Source organism: Halyomorpha halys, unplaced genomic scaffold (assembly GCF_000696795.3).
Source record: "Halyomorpha halys isolate HHAL.00 unplaced genomic scaffold, Hhal_1.1 Scaffold692.1, whole genome shotgun sequence".
Classification (NCBI taxonomy): Eukaryota; Metazoa; Arthropoda; class Insecta; order Hemiptera; family Pentatomidae; genus Halyomorpha; species Halyomorpha halys.
The window spans coordinates 61193-81179 of NW_027113553.1; the positions used below are offsets into that span (position 1 = coordinate 61193).

The 19987-nt window shown below is 29.7% G+C and overlaps 1 protein-coding gene across 6 annotated transcripts in view; it reads left to right on the forward strand.

The window, feature by feature from the left end:
* The window catches only part of LOC106685447 (gastric triacylglycerol lipase), a 77373-nt gene extending 59002 nt beyond the window's left edge, over positions 1-18371 (forward strand). For 5 of the 6 annotated variants that reach the window (XM_014428119.2, XM_014428115.2, XM_014428120.2 and 2 more), the window contains 7 exons: positions 11755-11932; positions 12743-12863; positions 14234-14483; positions 15338-15487; positions 16624-16708; positions 16811-16947; positions 17084-18371. In XM_014428119.2, coding sequence (XP_014283605.1) covers positions 11755-11932; positions 12743-12863; positions 14234-14483; positions 15338-15487; positions 16624-16708; positions 16811-16947; positions 17084-17254 — 1092 coding nt within the window. In that variant the 3' untranslated portion in view covers positions 17255-18371. The remainder of the gene's footprint in view (positions 1-11754; positions 11933-12742; positions 12864-14233; positions 14484-15337; positions 15488-16623; positions 16709-16810; positions 16948-17083) is intronic. The other variant, XM_014428116.2, reaches the window with a different exon arrangement.
* Positions 18372-19987: the final 1616 nt, after the last annotated feature.

A 19987-nucleotide genomic window follows, 5' to 3' on the forward strand; every position in this document is an offset into this window, starting at 1 on the left:
CACTATATCTAATATGTCTGACAGTGCACTATATCTAATATGTCTGACCTAGTCCGCCTGATGAAGCCAGGTAGATCTTCAATTGTTTTCTGTGGGGATTGAATGATTGGTGTATATATAAGTGAGGCAGTTTCATGTTGCCTTTTAATTATGGTTGAGGATTTGATCCTTAAACAAGTGTTAAAAAGGACCCCATTCTGAGTTTTTAGGGATCAAAGCACATCAGAAATAAATGATTTAAGAACGAAATATTTTTTATTTTATGGCCTATTATGATATTTTAACTTTGAATACAAGAAGCCATCTAGTTTCGTCCCAATTTTGAAGATCGAATAAATGCGAGCAAAGGGTTAACGCTTGATCTAGCCATTAGATTAAATTCTGATATATTTTTATAATTTGACGACTACTGAGAGCATAATTCCAGCCACCTGAGGTACTAACATAATCGAGTAGGTCCACAGTTTGCAAGGCAGTTGCTAGTTGCAGATTAATCGGATTACAGCAATGAATCTAATGACCCCTGATCTGCTGTGCTGATCAAGATTCTAATGAATGCGATTGTTTTCCGAGGGTGAAAGTGAATACAATAGTTGCTCAATGCTTCTCCGATATTAGGGTGGGCGAGTTCCGAATCTTTGAGAAAGCGTCGCACGTTTGTTATAATGATGTTGATTTACACAAAGTAGATTACTATTTACTTATATTATTAGTTTAAGTATCACTGTATGATACTTTGTGTCTGTTTAGTAAAATAAAAATAGGATTAAAAATTATAAGGACCACCATGGAGAGAATAGGGCACTGTAAGCAAAATAATCCCATTAGGTGGACAACATGATTATTTTTATAACTTTTTGGAATGGTGTAAAAATATCTCCATTTATTATGGCCTATTAAATCACTATAAAAAAAAAACTCCATCCGAACTCCGTCCCGCTTTCTTTCAAAATACTTGGCCGATTTTTTTATTTTTGGCTCAAAAGTCATAGATCAATCCACGGTTTTCCTCAAACTCGTCATTAATATCCGCTCTTTCGTTTAAATATGGTGACCGATTAGAGGTTTAATAAAAAATCTGAAAAAAATACGCTTTAGCAACCAGATTGCAGAAATTAACTGCAAAACCTTTTAGTAGAAAGTCTGGAGAAACGAACGGAGGAAAAGACTTTTTGGTTGCTTGGAGGTTTTTTTTTTTTAGGTATAAATGAACGAAATATTTTATTAGATAAATTCAGGTAGTTAGTGATAAATTATTTGGTCTTACTTATCACTTCAACGTTTATTTTCAATAAAAAAGATTATTTTTGCTTGGTAGAAACAATATTCAGAAAGTAAGATTAGTTAATAATCCAGTCGCATATAATTAGCTATAGTTGTATAGATAAAGAACGTCCACTTATTTTATCGTTCTTAAATAATACAAGACATAAAATAGTTGTTGTTAAGTTGATAGTGACGTCCTAAGCGTTGAAATTTAAAATGTTTGTGTTTACTTTTGTTTATCTAAATTTATGACACTTGAACAAAGAGCTGCGGTTTACGTCGTCTTATTTTTTATTTCTCCATCTTTTATTTGAATGATACCTTGTGCAAATAAGTAATACATTTTTTTGTCTCAAACGAAACCAATACTATATTTAGGTTAAAAAATTCAGTTTATATTATTTATTTATTTTATTGGTAAAATGATGCTTCAAAAATATATTCACCAAAGATACAAATAGTCTGGATAGTTTCAGCGCAAAGAGTAAAGATAATAAAAAGTAATAAGTGGTATAAAAAAAAAAAAAAACCTACGAAGTATAAATACAAAATTTAATTTAATTCAAAATTTTCTTGTACTGTAATAAAGAAATTATTAAATCCGATATAAATAACTATAATCTTAAGGTATGTAGAAAATTCTTCAAATTAAGTAAAAGATTATAACTTTAATTCTTAATTATCTCTTATCTGTCTGTGAAAATTATTAATAAAGTCTTTGTGTATTGACCAATACCTAACTGAATCGTGTATTTTGTCAGTTCTGCAGCTAAGACTCATATGATAAATAAGTTATTTTTCAGGATTATTTCTTGCTTCATTTCACATTGCAGCCGTCTTGAAAAGGCATCTTCAAGGTACCGTTTCAAAATTCTATTCTTCTATATTTTTTTTCAATACGGACAGTATATACAAATACATTTATACAATGTTTTAAAAATCTGCATCTATTCTAATTCCATTTCTTACTATTTAAATGCTACAAATACGGTGAGTACTTAGATTGAAATAGCAAGTTTAGTAAAACAGTGTGAGAAAGAGAGAATATAAAAGCTTTTAGAATTAATATTTATTGCGTTTTTTCATTTCTATATTTATTGGATTATAAATTGGATAATCCATTTATCACACTAAAATTAAAAGTGGTTGTTTTTCTCTTGAGAAACAAATTATTAAAAAAAAAAAAATAAGATGGCCCATTTTTCCATGCCAATCCTTCCCCTCTCTCTCATGTTTCTAAAAGGTTGTCGGTTCCTAAAATGGAAGATGGAGAAGAAACGCAAAAGGGTCACTGTACCTGATAAGTACAAAGGATTTCTTTAGGAAAGACATTGCCCTCTTAGCTTTCAACAATGTGAGGATAACAATTTTTATTGTTTAAAACAAATAACCTTGAACTCTTCTAAATTCATTATTTTAAAAAGTTATTTAATGTATTTCAGTTTTTAAAAAAACAACTACAGGGATTATGCAATAAATGTTTGTGGATATTATTCCCGTTCTGATTATTCCATTATCTTCTTAAATATCTCGGTGAAAAGTAAAAAAAGTTATTGAAAATTACTCAATTTATCTTCATTATAACACAAATAAAATTGTAAATTCCTTTCGATTTCCTTTTTTTTTCTTTTAATTATTAAAAAAAAAAGTTTATCGAAATGAAGATGGCCTCAATATTTTTTCCTCTAAAAATTTTCTATTAATGGGTAGATTCTCCGCATGTCTGTATCATGCCATTGTATAACTAACGTCAACTTTACAGTTGTAAATATCTATAAATATTTTTTTATAACAATTGTGATTTCAGGTATATTCCAAAGTGCATTTGTTATGTTTCTGTCATTATTATTTTACTCCGAGGCTTAATTATTTACTTAATATTATACGACTTATTCCTAGGAATCTTAAATTACAGTACGAGTGAATTACAAAATTATTAAACCATCGTCTTTTTTAATCTACGTTCAGGTTCACCAGACACCAAGAAGAAGGGGATTGGATGAGTGTGGTGATATTGAGTAGAACGTGACGTATTTACCATTTATATCTGATAAAACAATATGTTCATATCGTATAAGGTGTGATTTGAAATAAACTGCGGTGCGCCAACAACTTACCTGAGAATTTTGTTAACGTGTATATTTTTCCCTAAATATCAAAATTATACTTAGTCAAGTGGTTATCTGTAGTCCTGGAGAAGAGAAAGTAGTATCATCTTATTTAAATTTGTATAGATGTTCTGTTTAGGCTTTTGTTCAAAATAGCTTTGTCAAAATAAAGGGTTTACTTTCTTTCTCAAGCTTTTTAGCGGGATTATTTTCATAAACATAAAAAAACTACTTACTTATTTGAAGCTGTTTCTATTTTTTTTTTTAAGAAATCAAAACCATGATTACTCGATATTCCATGAATAATTTTTGTTTATAATTTGTTTAGCTATTAATTAAATATTTATTGTTAATTACTGGAGTTCAATATGTATATAAAAACACACGGACACTAAAAATGAAAGGACAGTCTTATGTAGTACATCATTGCGGCTTCAGTTGCGGTCCCCCATATGACAACCCGCATCCCAATTATAAAAGCCGTCAAATATATATAAAAGATCAATTTATAGTTTCTTATAAATTAAAAAGTTCAAAATTTTAGGTCTTTATTTTGGTTTTACGCCTATAAATCCTAAACGGTAGATCCTAGTGAAAAATGTTTAATAAAAAATAAAAAGCATTAAATTATGCATCTAGTTGAGTATGAACTATATGTATATAAATAAAATAACTTCATCTGACCAGCTATTAGAGCCCAAGAAGCAACCGGAATTAGGAGGTTTATAAATGCGAGTAATACTATATACAAATAATACAAATTACTCGTACATCGCTTGGCCGAATAATTAGGTACTCATTTGACGCATAATTTAATTTGTTTTATTATAACGTATTCAATAGGATCCACCGTTTAGGATTTATAGGTGAAAAAACGAAAGTAAGGCCTACAATTTTTAATTCGTTACTTTATAAGACTAAACGGTTGCTTAGTATCCGTTTTAGAACCTTCTGAGATGCCTTCTTATAGTAAGTTTGGGTTATGGCGTAGTAATCGATCAAATTAATAAGTTATGGTATTCATTCAACGCAGATTTTAATCTTGTATAATTTATTATACCATAACTTTTTCGCTAGGATACACCATTTAACCTGTCATTAGTCGCTGCGTGAGAATTGCTCTTCGTTTTTCCGGGTCTGAAACCTGCTAGAAAGAGACTGATTCCCATTTTCCTGGAATCTGCTTTGCACAGTCTCTTCCTTCTATACTTCGCCCCCACCTCTCTAGCAGCTCTGGGTAAGCGTCCAGCCCTCATTCCCTGACAATATACCCTTCTCATGAGACATTATCTCACCCACGACTGAGGCTGCTATAAAAATATTCAAGTTATGAGGATTTTTCCCATGTGCGCCAACTTTCTCGAGGGAAAATATTAGCAGAACTAGGGAAACGTAGGTTTAAAGAGGCAGGAACTTCATTAGGTACGTATCATTTACCATGAATTGTATTTCGATACTATAAGTGTATGTTAGGGTGGTCTTTATAACAGAAAGTTTTCTTTTCATGTTTTCACTACATTGCTGCGCCATATGAATATTATTTTTAGTAAATTTCTTGGTTATATTCAAGCATTCTAAAGAAAAAATAATTGCCACCAGTGTGAAAGACCGACATGTCCCAGTCATACGGTGTTCATTTGCACCAGTTTTGTACAAGAGATTTCTTCAAACAGCATTTTGTTTTTAAGATTAATGTTATGTTCTTATGATATGATATGTCTGTATTTTGATTCTATTTATAACTTTTCCTGTCTCAAAATAGTTTATTACTATTTTATAATTATATTTGTTTTTTGAATTTCTTAAAACTAGTTTGCTCTGGTATCAAAATAATTTTTTTGTTATGCTTAAATAAACCTAATCTTAATCAAAATTTTATATTTGGAAAAATACGTTCAAGAGTTCTAAATAAGAAATGTGAGAAAAAGTCTCACGCGCGGCCATTCGTGTTAAAATCGACCGATGACGGGTTAAGAGTTATTGGTGAATCCCTTCCTCTCCCATTCTTTTGCCAGAGCTCTTAAAATTCCAGAAGAAAGAAGCGATATCGGAATAGCAAAATCGTTATAGCTGGTAGTCTCAAATAAAAGGAAGAGTTATCAATCATTATTATCAAGTCCAGCCAGTTGTAAGCCTTGTGACTTAGTTTCGCTCGGACCTAGAGCTCAGCCGAAAAGTTGTAGTAGCATTTATAAGACTCCGAACAAATGACGGATGCACACCGAAATACCTCAACCTCGTGAAAATAAATGAGGCTGAAATTGTAAATCATGCTAAGCTCTGGTAGATCCACGCCACATTCTATTCAGATGAGAGAAATATTGAGAAGAAAGAAAACAAGAACTACGAGTAACACATGAAGAAAAAAAAACATTTAAAAAATAAATAGACAAGCAAAAGATTTAAGAAGATTAAAATTTTTTTTTTTCAAAAGCTCAGTGTAGAATTCAGAAAAGTGAAACTGAAAAGATTTTTTATAAATGTTTCTTTATTTCATTTTTTTTTTAAATCTGTTTCTTTATTATTTCATGCTCTATTTATTTACATAGATTTCATCCATCTTATAGTGTTTTACGAGTTAACTTTAACGAGTTAATCTTGCACTAATTAAAATGTTATCTGAATTTAGAGCACATAGGATTGGCTGACAAAATCATGACGATCATTAGTTTAATAAAAATAAATAAATTGTTGTTACTCCTGTTAATTTTTATTTCACTATTTATTAATCCAGTTTACAATTGTAAACCAATTAAACCGATTTACAATTCTTATCATTCATTACTATACTTTTTATTAGTTATTATTCTATTCATCTTCTCTTTTTCTTTTTCATACTCCTTAAGTGCCTTTCAGCGTGGAGGAGCCTCCAACCACTTGGTACACACATCTCGGTCTATGGCAAGCATCTTCATCTGAGCCAGCGTTTTTCCTCTTTCCAGATGAGCGTTTTTCCTCTTCTAGTCTTTGGATATACTCCAAATAGCTCATTCTAGGTCTGCCTTGTGGTCTTCTACCAGTCGGCCTCGCCTCTATACATTTTCTAGGCAATTTGTCTCCCCCAATTCTACAGATTTGTCCATACCATCGAAGCTGTCGGTATTCAATCAAAGATTTCACTGAGGAGAACTGAAGTTCTTTTATTCTTTCATTCTTTATCCTGTCTCTCCTAGTTTTGCCCATTATTACTTCTTGGTCTAGTTTACCAGATTTATTAAAAACTGTTCCAAGGTAGATATAGAAGTCCACATTTTCCAATACTTCATCATTGCACACTATCTTTACACTGCCCCACTTCATCTCTGGAAACAGTCATAACCTTGCTCTTGCGACTGTAAAGACTCATTCCTTTCCGAGCGAGTTCTCTTGCCATTCTATATGAGCCTGTTGAAAGTTTTCCTCTGAGTCTGTCACCAGCACGATATCGTTTGCATATAGAAGCGCCTGTACTTGTACCGTCTTCATGTTCCGCATACCGACTACAGTATTCCATTAATTTACTTCTTTTATATCAACTCTTATAAGTCATCTTTACTCCACTTTCTATGTATATTCTTATAATCTTCTCATATCTTACAATGTCAGTATCTTGTTCTCATTTAGCTCTGTAGAAGTATGGCAAAATGGAAGGAAACGTTGATTACTAATAAATATTGTATTACTGTATATTATGGAACTAAGTTACAGTGTATTACTGTATATTATGGAACTAAGTGATTCTCCAATGTTGCCGTTTTTCATAACCATTCTCGAGTAAAAAGACTAAAACCTATTCACGAAAATTATTTTGTTTCTGCAATTTGTTCCCTAGTATAATTTTTTTTTTATAAAAATCGGGTCATTGATTACAGATCTACGGCAATACCAATGAATTACTGGATATTGTATGTAACAAAAAAATCTAAATAGTTTTAGAAAGGTATTTTTTTAAGGTACCTTTATGATCAAAAAGTGTTAATTTTGCTAAAATATTTACAATTTCCTTCAAAATTTAAAGTGGTGGATTCCTCAAGATACGTTTCCTAAAATTAGATCGTCGGATGGGCTCCTTCCTCCCTTCCCGAACTAAATTCCCAAATTGGCTATGCTGGAGATTTTGCTCGAAACACTGATATCTCTTCCCTTCCAAAAATAAGGTTGATGAAAAACAATGTGTCTTTTTTTTTCGTAGATACCTTTCTCCTTTGCTAGGAGTGCTACTCGACCCGCTCGGCCGCTAGTCTCAGGCCAAAGTGATGTAATGCTGAATCGCCATCGCTGGTTAGTCTAATCAGCAACCTACTGTTTGTTGTTAAGTAACTGCTTACAGCTACATTTTTTTTGTCAAATGTTTTTTTGTTATTGAAGGATCGGAATCATTTATAAATAATAATTATGATGACAATCGGAAGTGAATTTATATTAAACGTTCAGAGATTCATATCAGAAATAATCTGATGCGGTGCAGGCATCACATAACTAACATAATTTGAAATCAATTCTCGCTGGTTTCAGAATAAAAACTATAGTTAAAAAACAAAAGTATAACATTTTATAATAAATTACATTTTTTCTTAGATATTCATTCAATGCTTTTGTTATAGAATCAATATTAAAATTGATTTTATTGAGTTATCCTCCTGAAAAGCTCATATACAGGTCAAGTGAAATTAAAAATATTTAATATCTTTGGTGACGAGAAAACCTCATCAGGCTACTGAAACGGAAACCCCCTTGCTCATGCACCCGTAATTTACGATTTGTTAAAACAGACATTTTATTTATGCCTTTCTTGTCATTTTTGATTACACTCCATGACTTTCTTTGTTAAATTTTATTTTTTCTAAAATCTTTGGCTTTCCAACGATATATAATACGTCTATATCACTATTCTTTTCTCAGGAAATGTGTTGTTACAAAAAAAGAATTGTTCCTCTTATCTCCTTAGGTTAATTTAAAATCTTTTCATACTTTTTATTTGTCCATTTTTAAAGATTAAAATTAAAGCTACTTTAGAGGAAGAGTTTTTTTTTTATCTTCTTTTAAGCCCTGCAAAACTATTTCAATGAGAATAAAACCTATCTGATATTATAGACTACCTTATTTTATTGATGTACTGTGTTTAATCAAAATCGGTAGAGCTGTTTTTTAAAAAATAAAAAATAATTTAAAAAATCGAATTTCTTAAGTCCCACTTCCGGTTAGTCGATTTTATCGAAAAAGTTGCTGTCACATCTCTGCGATATTGTAGCCTTAAATTTGTAATTTCAATTTCGTTAAAAATTTTCATTTTGGCCTAGGCAGTACCACACACGCGCTCAGAGACCATTTTGCGAATTGGTTGTTTCGACTCAGTGGACCTCAAACCGTGTATTTGAAGTTGTCGAAAACTGGAATTCGAAATTTTTCATCATCCCATTACTTTCCCTTACTATATATTTCATACATTGGTAAGTGAGAGTAATAATAAATGGTTGTAATTGAATAAAATATCATGACCCATTGACACGCTTCTATTAGGAAAACAAGTGGAGAGTAGAAAAAAAAGTTGGTGACCATCAGAAATTCTTAGTTGGGAACATCCTTCACATGATTAAACCTTTTTTGAACCAGATCAGAATGTGACATGATCGCATGCTCTCAATGTCACATTGCTTTTTTCTTCATGAGTAAGCAAATATCGAAATATAACGAACCAATAGAGTTAAGTACATAAAATATAGTTATGCCAACAGTTTACACACTCTCACTCCAATGGTGGGAAATTAAAAATCTACTTATACTATTATTATTGTCAAATATGTACATCCGTATGAAGTCATTTATGAACACATTTACAAATGTGTAAATTCAATAAAATTATTTAATTAATACTCATATAAAAAAACGATCTACTCATTATTACGTAATAAAAGTTGGAAACTTGCGCATTTTAAATTTTCAAACGTAAAACTGTCATATCGGGCCCGACTTTCCACTCAATTGACATTTTCGCTGTCATCACCTTCGCTCTAATGACATCGGCAATCAGCAGCATGTCTTTAGTGCCGGGGTTTGTTTTTATTTAAGACATATTGTCTTAATTTTGTTTGGATTCTGTTTCTTATTTCTCCTGAGGCATCTTCCATTTTGCAGACCGTTCCATTAATAAGTTCTATGTTTTTTTTTTAATAGAGGTACATTCTGTAATTCAAGCTGAGAGGTAATGAGTGCGAGGAAATCGTAATTGCTAGAGATAGATCCGAATTATTTTCCCAACACTTTGTGATTTTCATTTATTGCTACAGTTTATCCATCCTCTAACTTTGAAACAATATCCTTTATTTTTCTTTCTTGGAGTAGTATTTAACGCCCTCCAAGAAACTTCGCCGTCTCGTGACTACCAGCTGAGGAGGAAAAGTCAGTTTCGGGAAATTTGCCCTCGTATGAAGCTCTTGTAAAGGGCCTTTCTTAACAGATGAAATCAAGAAATATGATGGAACCCCTACACAAAAAAACTGTGACACAAGCCGTTTTAGAAACATGTGACATAGACTGTCTTCTATAGTTAGAGGCTGATTTTGGTGTTGACTCTCAGAAGAGACTAATATCTTGTTTCTCCGGGTAGCACTTGATGCCTGGCGATATAAGGGCTTCTGCAGTTGAATCTGATCCCAGAATAACCTGTGCCAGTTAAGTATGTTTAGTGCTTGTACAAAAACTCATTACCGAAATTTGTTTTGGCGAAACTGTACCGAAGTAATATGGGTGAAGGAAAGAATGGACAGTATAGTTCTTGGTCATAGCTGAGAATGGTTGTATGAGATTTTACATACAATTATGTTAAGGTGAAATAGATTACCTATCATCTGGATATAACAATAATATTAACATTGGGAAAATGAACAGAAAAATCTCATTGTTGCATGTATAATGAATAATTGCCGAATAATTGGGGTTTCATGGCATTAACTAATGAGGAAGAATACTAGTGATATGTTGCTGTCTATTGAGGACCAATACTTTTAGAACACACTGTGCTTTTTGTTGTTCTCTGGGGCTTAAGGGCGTAAAACCCTGAGGTCATCAACGCCCGTTTCGTCCTTTATATTTTATTTCTATAATTCTATTTCACTTTAAATAATTTCGAGAAAAAAAAATCATCCCCAGGAATCTGTGGTTATTTGTGTAGGGTATCAAAAAACCGCCTAAATATAGTTCAGGAGATGGTAGGGTTATTCTTTTTCGGGTGAAATGGAGGCATTTGGTTTTCTCAGGTGAGAACTCGAGACCGATTGAGAGTGACCAGTTATTAATTCTATTTATTGCTTCCTGTAATTTATGTTTTATGGTAATTGTATTCGCCGATCGACAAATAATGGCTAGATCGTCCGCGAATAGTAGCGGTTTAACCCCCCTTGGCAAGTTGAGTCCCAAATCGTTAATTGCCAGGCAGAACAGTGTTGGGCTGAGAACACAGCCCTGTGGGACTCCGCTACTCATGGTCAATGGAAAACTCGCATCCAATTTGTACTCTGAAGTGGCGATGTGAAAGAAATTGTTTTAAGTATTGGTACATTTGCCCTGTGCTTTTATAACCATTAGAGATGAAACTCTAACTCACATCTTTTTGTTGATATTATTCTGCTAGAACCTCTCTCAGCTTAATGATTTCACACCCAAACTGCATACTCTTGAGCAGACCTTAGTCATCTGTCAAATTTACTAATGTAATTAATGATTGTTAGAAAGTACTAAGCAGTACTATAACTTTTTGAAGAAGAAAAAAATATATTTTTGTTTTATTGATTTTAGTGGATTATTTTGGATATAGAATATCCTTTATTTAGTTTGAGATTTATTTATTTATTTTTAACTAATCACTTATAGTCTCCTGTTCACTTTGAATTTTTGTACTGGAAAAAAAGCGGTAAATAGGGTGTTCTAATAAGTGCTCAACATTAAAATATCTATAAAATCATCCTTTGTTTACCCAAAACAGTTATTCTCCAAAAGAGAAAGAATTCTATTGATTAATAGAAATAAGCATTTGGATTTTAATATCTTTAAATATGGATTTTAATTCTTCTATTTCATTGTCTTTATTTCTTATTCATATCTCTTTCAGGGTTCCCTGACAATTTTCAGGATTACATTAACTCTTCTTTAGTTTCCTAGTTAATTATACCCTTATAAATGTATTTTGTCCCGTTTATGATTTGTCCTCATTTTACATGGAAATTTATCCTGCTTAAACTGTCTGCACTCAGCAAATAATAAGTACTCTGTAATACAAGCAGGATAAGTTTCTATGTAAAATTATTACAAATCATAAAAGAAAGAATGAATTTCACAATTATTAATATATCAAGCAAATACTCTTCTATTAACGTATAAAATTAGTCTGTATTTTTTTTTCCAGTCAACCTATCTTTGGGATTTAGGATTACCTTCAGAGGAGCATGAAGTTATCACCGAGGATGGCTACATACTTCGTATTTTCAGAATTCCGAAACATGGTGCCACTCCAGTTATTTTTATGCATGGATTTTTGGGAACATCTGACATGTGGCTTCTTATGGAGAGGGATAGTAATTTGGGTAGAAAGTTTTTTTTTTCTATTAGTATGTTACTTGACTAAGACTAAACTATAAGTTGGATTAGTCCTTACAGTAATATAATAATTTTGGTAAGGTTATATTATATTATATTCTATTAGCAGGAACATTATAATTTTGTATTATATTACTTTAACATATTCAATCACTTATACTATATCTTTGGGCTTTCTTGAATCTTTTTATATCTTTAAATTTAATGTGTTTGTGAAAAAATTCTTTTCATGCTGTGGCTATTACAATTTATTAAATATTATTCTACAAATAAATAATAACCTTTAAAATTTATTAAAATAAATTATTTCAAGAGTTTTTCATAATTTTATTTTTCAATCTTTAATTTAAAAATTCTATTATAAGGTGATCATATGAGAAAAGGTTTTGATTAAAAAAGTATAGTATTTACTTTGAAGTAATCAATGAATAATGAACCATACATTGCATAGCATAGTATGATTTGGTCTCAATTTTACTTAACATTAACTCAATCAAACCAATTTACATATCAATCTTCAATAAAATATAATATAATTACTGACATGATTTCAAATGCTAAACCTTTATTTTCTTGAAACTTATTAATTACCTGTGAATAAGATTGAAGTTGAGCTAAAACAAAATATTTTATTCACAAATTATTCAAATAACGCTTAGTGAAATCCTAACTAAAAGTTCTAAAACTTCTAAATAAAAGTTATTGATGAAACTGTTTAAATGAAAACATATATGTAAAATAAATAAGTATTTCAGTCCATTGTTATCAATATTCATTATGATTTTTCAAATTTTCAGCCACGATCTTGGCAGATAATGGCTATGATGTATGGATTGCGAACATGAGAGGAAATATGCATAGTCACAGGCATATTCTTCTCTCATCAGCTCCTAATAATTTTGAATACTGGAATTTCAGGTATCATTTTGCTGTAAATAAATTTAAATATTTGTCAACATGGTTCATATTTACCCACAAACAGATTAATTCATACCTTGTGCTAATTCTATAACCATATAGCTACTATGATTGTAGGTTTAATTCTTGAGTTTGATTAGTTAGGGTTGGTCGTTTCTCTTATTTACTTTTATAAAAATGAATCTGGATGATCCATTTAACTTTATATTTTTAGACAAGAAGCTCCAAAATTTTGGTTCATGAGAAAACATTAAATGGTGAACCAAACATTTTCATCTAAATGGGTAAAAATGTGCTCAATAACTAAAATATTTTTCTTCAATAACTTTATTTCCTGATTTTATTCTATTTTTTTTAAATATTCATAGTGCAGCAAAATTATGAATTCTTGTCAAAAAATGTCTTGTTTTTTGATGTTCGGATATACTTCAGCATGTATTAAAAAATGCAAAAAGAAGTGTTTCATGCATTCTTGGTGGTGGAGGAGGTGTATTATTTCCATCAATTATGTATGGTGTTATTTATTTATTAATTTGTAATAAGCGCACTGTGAATTAGCAACCCTGGAAAGAGATCCTATCATTCTCTGAAGTTTTCCACATAACCTGCTTATAGAAACACTTGTTCTTAATAGTCGAACAATTTAGCACGAAGGTTTAATTTAGATGAATTTTCTGTTGGCAGTAATAAAGGGAGTGGAAACAAAACAAAAGGTTGGAAAATCCTTTAAAATTCTAAAACTTAAGTTTTGTTGAAGATATTTCAGATTTCTGTTTCAATTATTTAAAAGATTTAATCTAGTTATTATTTTTGTCTTGGTTTAATGTTTCTGTTTTTTAGTTGTATATATTGAAATTTAAAAATTATAACATCGTTAGTATACTTAATTCGATATTGAGCATGAAAATGGTTAGGAGAAAAAACTACCCTGTAGTATTTGGACTGTTTTTCCTGTGAAAGTTTATATTTAAAACAAAGATGCATTGAATTATATAATTTAAAAAAATGTACTCCCTAATCATGTGTTAATATATCTGAGCATCTTTGATACTGCGAAAGTTGTTTTTTTTTTCACTTGAATATTGTTATTAAAATAATTAAAATACTATTTTTAAAATACAATTGATCATATTGCATAGATTATTATGTTATGACAGCAACTTGCATAGAAACTGCACAATGATAGCACTACACAGGGGAACTAAAGTTGTTCATTTTATGTTTGGAAATCTGTCTGGAGCCTATTGTTCGGAAACATAATTGCATAGGTTGTAATAGTGATATTTTCAAGTGTCATCTATTCCTTTTTAACCAGAGGAATATTCAAATCTATTATTTCAGATAAAAAAAAAGTTTGTTTTATGTTTAAGCATTGATGAAATAGCCAAAAAAGATTTACCTGCTATTATGAACCACATTACTACTAATACTGGTAAACAAAAGATGTTCTACATCGGCCACTCCATGGGATCAACAGCTTTTTTCATTCTTTGCTCAGAGAATCCACAGATATGTGAACAGTTTCACACTGCTGTACTTTTAGCTCCTATCGCTTTTCCTCCTGAAAGGGTCCGACTGCAGACTGTCGATGCTTTTGTACAGTGGGGAAGTGTTTTAGCGGTATGTTTTTTTAAAATTTATTGTATATTTATAAAATGATTAAACTTCTACATTTAATATTTCCTCTCATGTTATATTATGTCATTATATTCATTAAATTTTGTAAATAAAAATTTATAAAGAAGATTAATATAGAAAAAAGTTCTATTAAAAATTTGATTTTGTGAGAATGCTATAACCCCATAATAATGAGCTTATTGAAAATATAATTTTCAAAAAGTAGATATATAGTCTTTTAATTGAATATTTCTTAATTGTCAATTTCTTCTAATTCATATTATTTATATCTCTTCCTGAAACATACTATTAGAAAAAAAAGTTGATATAATGAAAATTTATTTTTTTATATTTTCTGTTTCTTCTGAAAGGTTGCGATTTGATAATTAGATAGTTTCACAATTTTACTGGCAATATATTTACAAATCTATATAAATAATATACACACAGTTTAGTAACATACACTATGTACAAATTGGTAAATTTTTAGACTATGTTTTTGTAATGTCAAAACATATAAGTATTAAATCCCAAAAATAAATTACAATTTATCTTAATTTATGCAGTAGGAATATTTTAAACTTAACACTACTTCAGTTATCAAAATTTTATATTACTTCAGTTATATATTGAATCCAGGATATTCAGACAACTAATTTTTCAGAAGAAAATTTTTTTTATTTAAACTTAAATATATATTCTTATAATAAAATCAATAATTTCAATTGATGTTAAGTAATTATTCTGAAATAATTCAAATATACTTTTTTGTGTTATTTAACAATGAGGCAAAATAAAAAATATATATAGGCATATTAATTATGTGTTAATAATTTAACTTAATTCTTTTGAATTAGGACATGCTTAGAAGAATCAATGTGTATGAATTTCTTGGCAGTAATCAACCCATCATAAGATTATTTCAAATTTCTTGTGCATCAGACTTGTTTATATGTAGAGCTATTCTCCAACTGCTGTTTGGTTTTGATAAAGGAAATAGCTTACTTGTAAGTATATTCCCAGAAACTGTTCCTTGTAACAATTATATATTTTTGAAGATCCTCATTAATGTTTCTTACTATTATCTAAAATTAATATTTATTATACATTGTTTCTAACAATTATTTTTGATTCTCAATTAATTGATAGATAAGAAAGAAGTCTTCAAATTCCTTCGAATTTTCAATTGAACCTGTCTTTCTCCTTAAATTATCATTTCCCCATTTATTATATGAATACATTGAGATCACATTTTTAATTAATGTCTTTAATAGTGTAGCATCTAAAAAATTATACAATTATCACTAGATTGTGGAAGGGTATTTATATATTATTATTAGGTTTTAATTAGAACCTTGCGCATTAAGGCAACTAATTTATTTCAGTATTGATTAATTGGATAATGTACATTTCATAAAACATTTAATCCACAAAGTATTTCCCTTAGTGTTCCACTACCTTCAACTAATGTTTAGGGATACTTCAATTTTAGATATAAAAAAAAACTTTAATTTTTTTGACTGAAGAAATCTTATATTCCTCACTCCACTGCTTCACGTTTTAAAATTCTTCCCTTATAAAATGATCTAATAACCCAAAAAGGTAGTACATCTAACAAATGAGGATAAGGGAAGATTTCTGACTAAGATTCAAAATTTTTTGTTGGATCTATTTGGATATGTGGAGGCTGGGGCATTGTCATTATGCGAGATAACACACTTTTGGTTTACAAATGCAGCATTTTTAAACTGTAAAGCATTCAGTATTTCCATTCTTACCACAATTAAATTCAAACAGGCTATGTATTAAATTCATACAATGTTTCAAATGTTCCTTTGTACTTCCGTATTGTGTACTAAATTAATGTATAAAATAATTTTGTTCTGCAAACACAGTTTAATATTCATAACTGAAGCCAACTAATCCTTACTTTTCAAAAACAAAACATGAACAGAGATGTAAATGATTATTTTATTGAGCCTGTTTATGAATCAGATAGATCTTTTTTCACAATCCAATGAAATTTTGTATATCAATATAATAGGCTAGGGAGGTTAGCTTAAATAAAAAGATAATTATAATTGCTGCAATAAAATTCTTTCTAAGAACTGCTTTCTACTTAATAATATTTTGTTTTTTATAGCATCCATTATCTGACCACGTAACTAGCAGTTTTGGAGGTACATCAGTTAAAGTTTTTGACCATATTTCAAGAATTATAGCAAGAGGTATTTATAGTTTAACTAAACAATATTAATTATCTAAGTTCATATTTGTCTACTTATGTTAATTAGAAAACATATTTGATTACTCATCTACTCTTTAACTAGAAGGAACTCTTGGCCCCTATGATAGTATCAGTACTCCTCAAAAAATATATCGCTCTTCAATTGAGTATAAGCTAGAAAATATTGAAGTTCCCATTGGTTTAGTAAGTGGTGCTGATGATATTTTCGTAGATGAAAAGGTAATTTAGATATATCTATAAAAATTCCAATCAAATACTGAATGTAGCTATAAATCTTAACTATATAATAACAAATATAAACTAATATAGGTATAAATCTTTCACAAAATTTTATTCATCAGTTTTAATTGTTTAGGCAATGAACAAACTGAGACCTAAGCTGAAAAAAATCATGTTCGATGTAGTGATACCAGGTCCATTCAAGCATTTAGGTTATTTTTATGAAGTTAAGAACAACTATCAAATGGTATCTGAAATTCTCAACCTCCTAAAGGACTTCAGTTATCGGTCAAATAGCTTAATTTAACATTAATGAAATGAAAAGGCTATTGAATGAACAATCAACTTGTGAATATTTCTAGTGATAGAACTGAAGGCTGTGATGTGGTACAATTATAATTTGATGGTAGTAATAATATTACATATGATACATAAATCTTACAGTATGAGTTGGTTTGAGATACTAATACTTTAGTAATAGTACTAGAGAATATATCATTAATATCCAATACTGTAGTAATAGAGCTAGAGAAAAAGAAAAAAAAATTATTTGACCTTTAACAATAAAATAAATATCATTATTAATGTCATCCTGTAAATCATAATTCATAGGTACTAGAAATTGCTTTAAAATTTTGGGTAAACAAATAGATATTTATGATACATAGATTTTTTACTCATAATTTAAAATAATAGTCATGGATGAAGCAAATATAGTACAGTGGACCTAAGTGGGCCTGATATAAGTACAATTTATTAACAAATAAATGAATTTTAATCAAATTTAGAAGTAGTAATTTATTTTTTCGATCATTATACAATTTTACATACTGTGTTTGAATAATATACAAAAACAGATTCTATAAATAACAGTGTTTTGTAAATTTTGAATAAATTGTTATCCATTTAAATAATACTTAGATAGGAAATAATAATCAACCTTTTTTTAAAAAAATATTTAAACATATTGTTATCGGTTTTAATTATATTGTACACCATTAATTTCTAATGTAAGTTTGAAATGGTAATTTGTTATTGATAAAATATCATCTTGATAATCCAACATTTGTTAATCCGAAATGTTCCAAAGGGAAGAACATGTTGACCACCATAGGAAAGGAGGTTTTTTTTTTAGTCACAGTTACACAACCTACCTCTACAATGGTTATTATGTTCTCTAAATATATATGTATTAATAAAACAAATTTAGCTTTGTATTCTTCTGATTAAATGTGAAACTCAGTAATATGTAATATTAGATTATCATACAATTTGTCGGATTATCAATATTGTACTGTAATCATAAAATTTCAGTTAGTTGATTGATCAAATCAGCTTACTCGAAAGCATTGAGATTTTGAAAAGTTTTAATTTAAAAACTACTAAATATAATTGTGTTAGGAATAAATATTGATCTCATTAAAGTTTGTATTATTAACCTCAAATGAACCAAAATTATGCTTGAATGATTTTATAAAGTGATGAACTACATATAAATGCTAAATATCATTGATGAAGAAAAACTATTTTTTGACTGACAGGACTCAAGAGACATTAGAATTAGTTAAGCAGGGACAGGTAGTGCTTAGCTAGGTTTGGCAGGGCCAATCAAGCTTATGTACAGAATTAAAACCTACTATGAGGTTTACCAACCTCTAACAATATAAATATGCCAGAAAGGCATGGTAGTGTGTCTGTTTACCAACCTAAAGGTTGCGAGTTCGAGACCAGGCCCTAACCAGGATTTTTTCAAGCACATAATTACATAATACTCACTCACAGCCTCCCCTCGGGTATTTGTGAGGCCCATTAACTAATGGGTGGCACTCGTAAAAATAGGCGAGGGACTGACGAACCCACCCTATGAAAACTTTGTCAAGAAACGCTTGACGTACTTCTGTAGTACATCGTGCGAGGCCTTGGACCTCCACGGTCTGTCATGCCAGTAGTAGAAGAAGAAGTAATGCAGTAAAAACATAAATAATCACTGAAGTTGTGAAAACTTTTAAGTCAAAATAATTCAACAATACAATTCTTATTCTGTTTAAATAATATATATATAATTTAGGCATCAATCTAGTAACATTTCTTATTGGTCATTGCTTTGTAAGACATCAATATAATGTTTTTGGATTTCAAGAGTTCATACAAGAGATACCTTTCATCCCTTAATGGTTAGGAATTTGAGTCTTTTCCTCAATTTGTGCTTTATCTAAGGCAAAGTGACAAATAAGAAAATTCTATTACTTTTATAATCAACATTTAGACATTGTAGCAATATAGTATACTTACAATTTGATTTGAATTTGTAGCAACGAACTGAACACACTTACATCGGAAATTAGCCTCCATTTGCGTAGAATCACATTTTTTTAATTGTATATAAAATTTTTATTTTTTTAAAATTTACTTAAAATAACTGAATGAATGAAAAACAATGTTTGCTAGAAACTTACAATGTTATTTATTACCAAATAAATCAATTCTATCATTACAAAATTATAATTCAAGGAACTTTCTACATTGTAAAATTCTTGTACTTACAGTACGAAATCACAATTATAATCACAAGTGTCACATAAATTTTAAATGTAACTAAAAGTTTTTCATATGAACAGAATTATATATTTCATTATAATCACCATTTTCATAACTGAAAAGAAACTAAATTACACTTCCAGATAGTGAATATGATAAAATAATTTTTTAAAAATCCAAACTTATAAGCTAGTAAAAGTTTATTTATAATTGTAGAAGCTTTATACTTTTGGTAGGGTTCTCCTCTCAAGAGAAGAGTAATTGTTAAATTTCCCACTATTAGCTGTTTGGAAGCAGTGGTCAGAAATATTTATAATGCTGATAAGGGACTTTTATCACTTAGATCTACTCCTTCGCGCCCAATATTTTATCAAACTTGGTATGTTGTTGGCTAAGATTGTTTGGAATGTTCTTCAAGTGAAAAATAAATAGGTTAATTTTTACTAACTGAGTTTTTTTTAACTGTTCTTCATTGAACTCTATCAAAACCATGATTTATGAA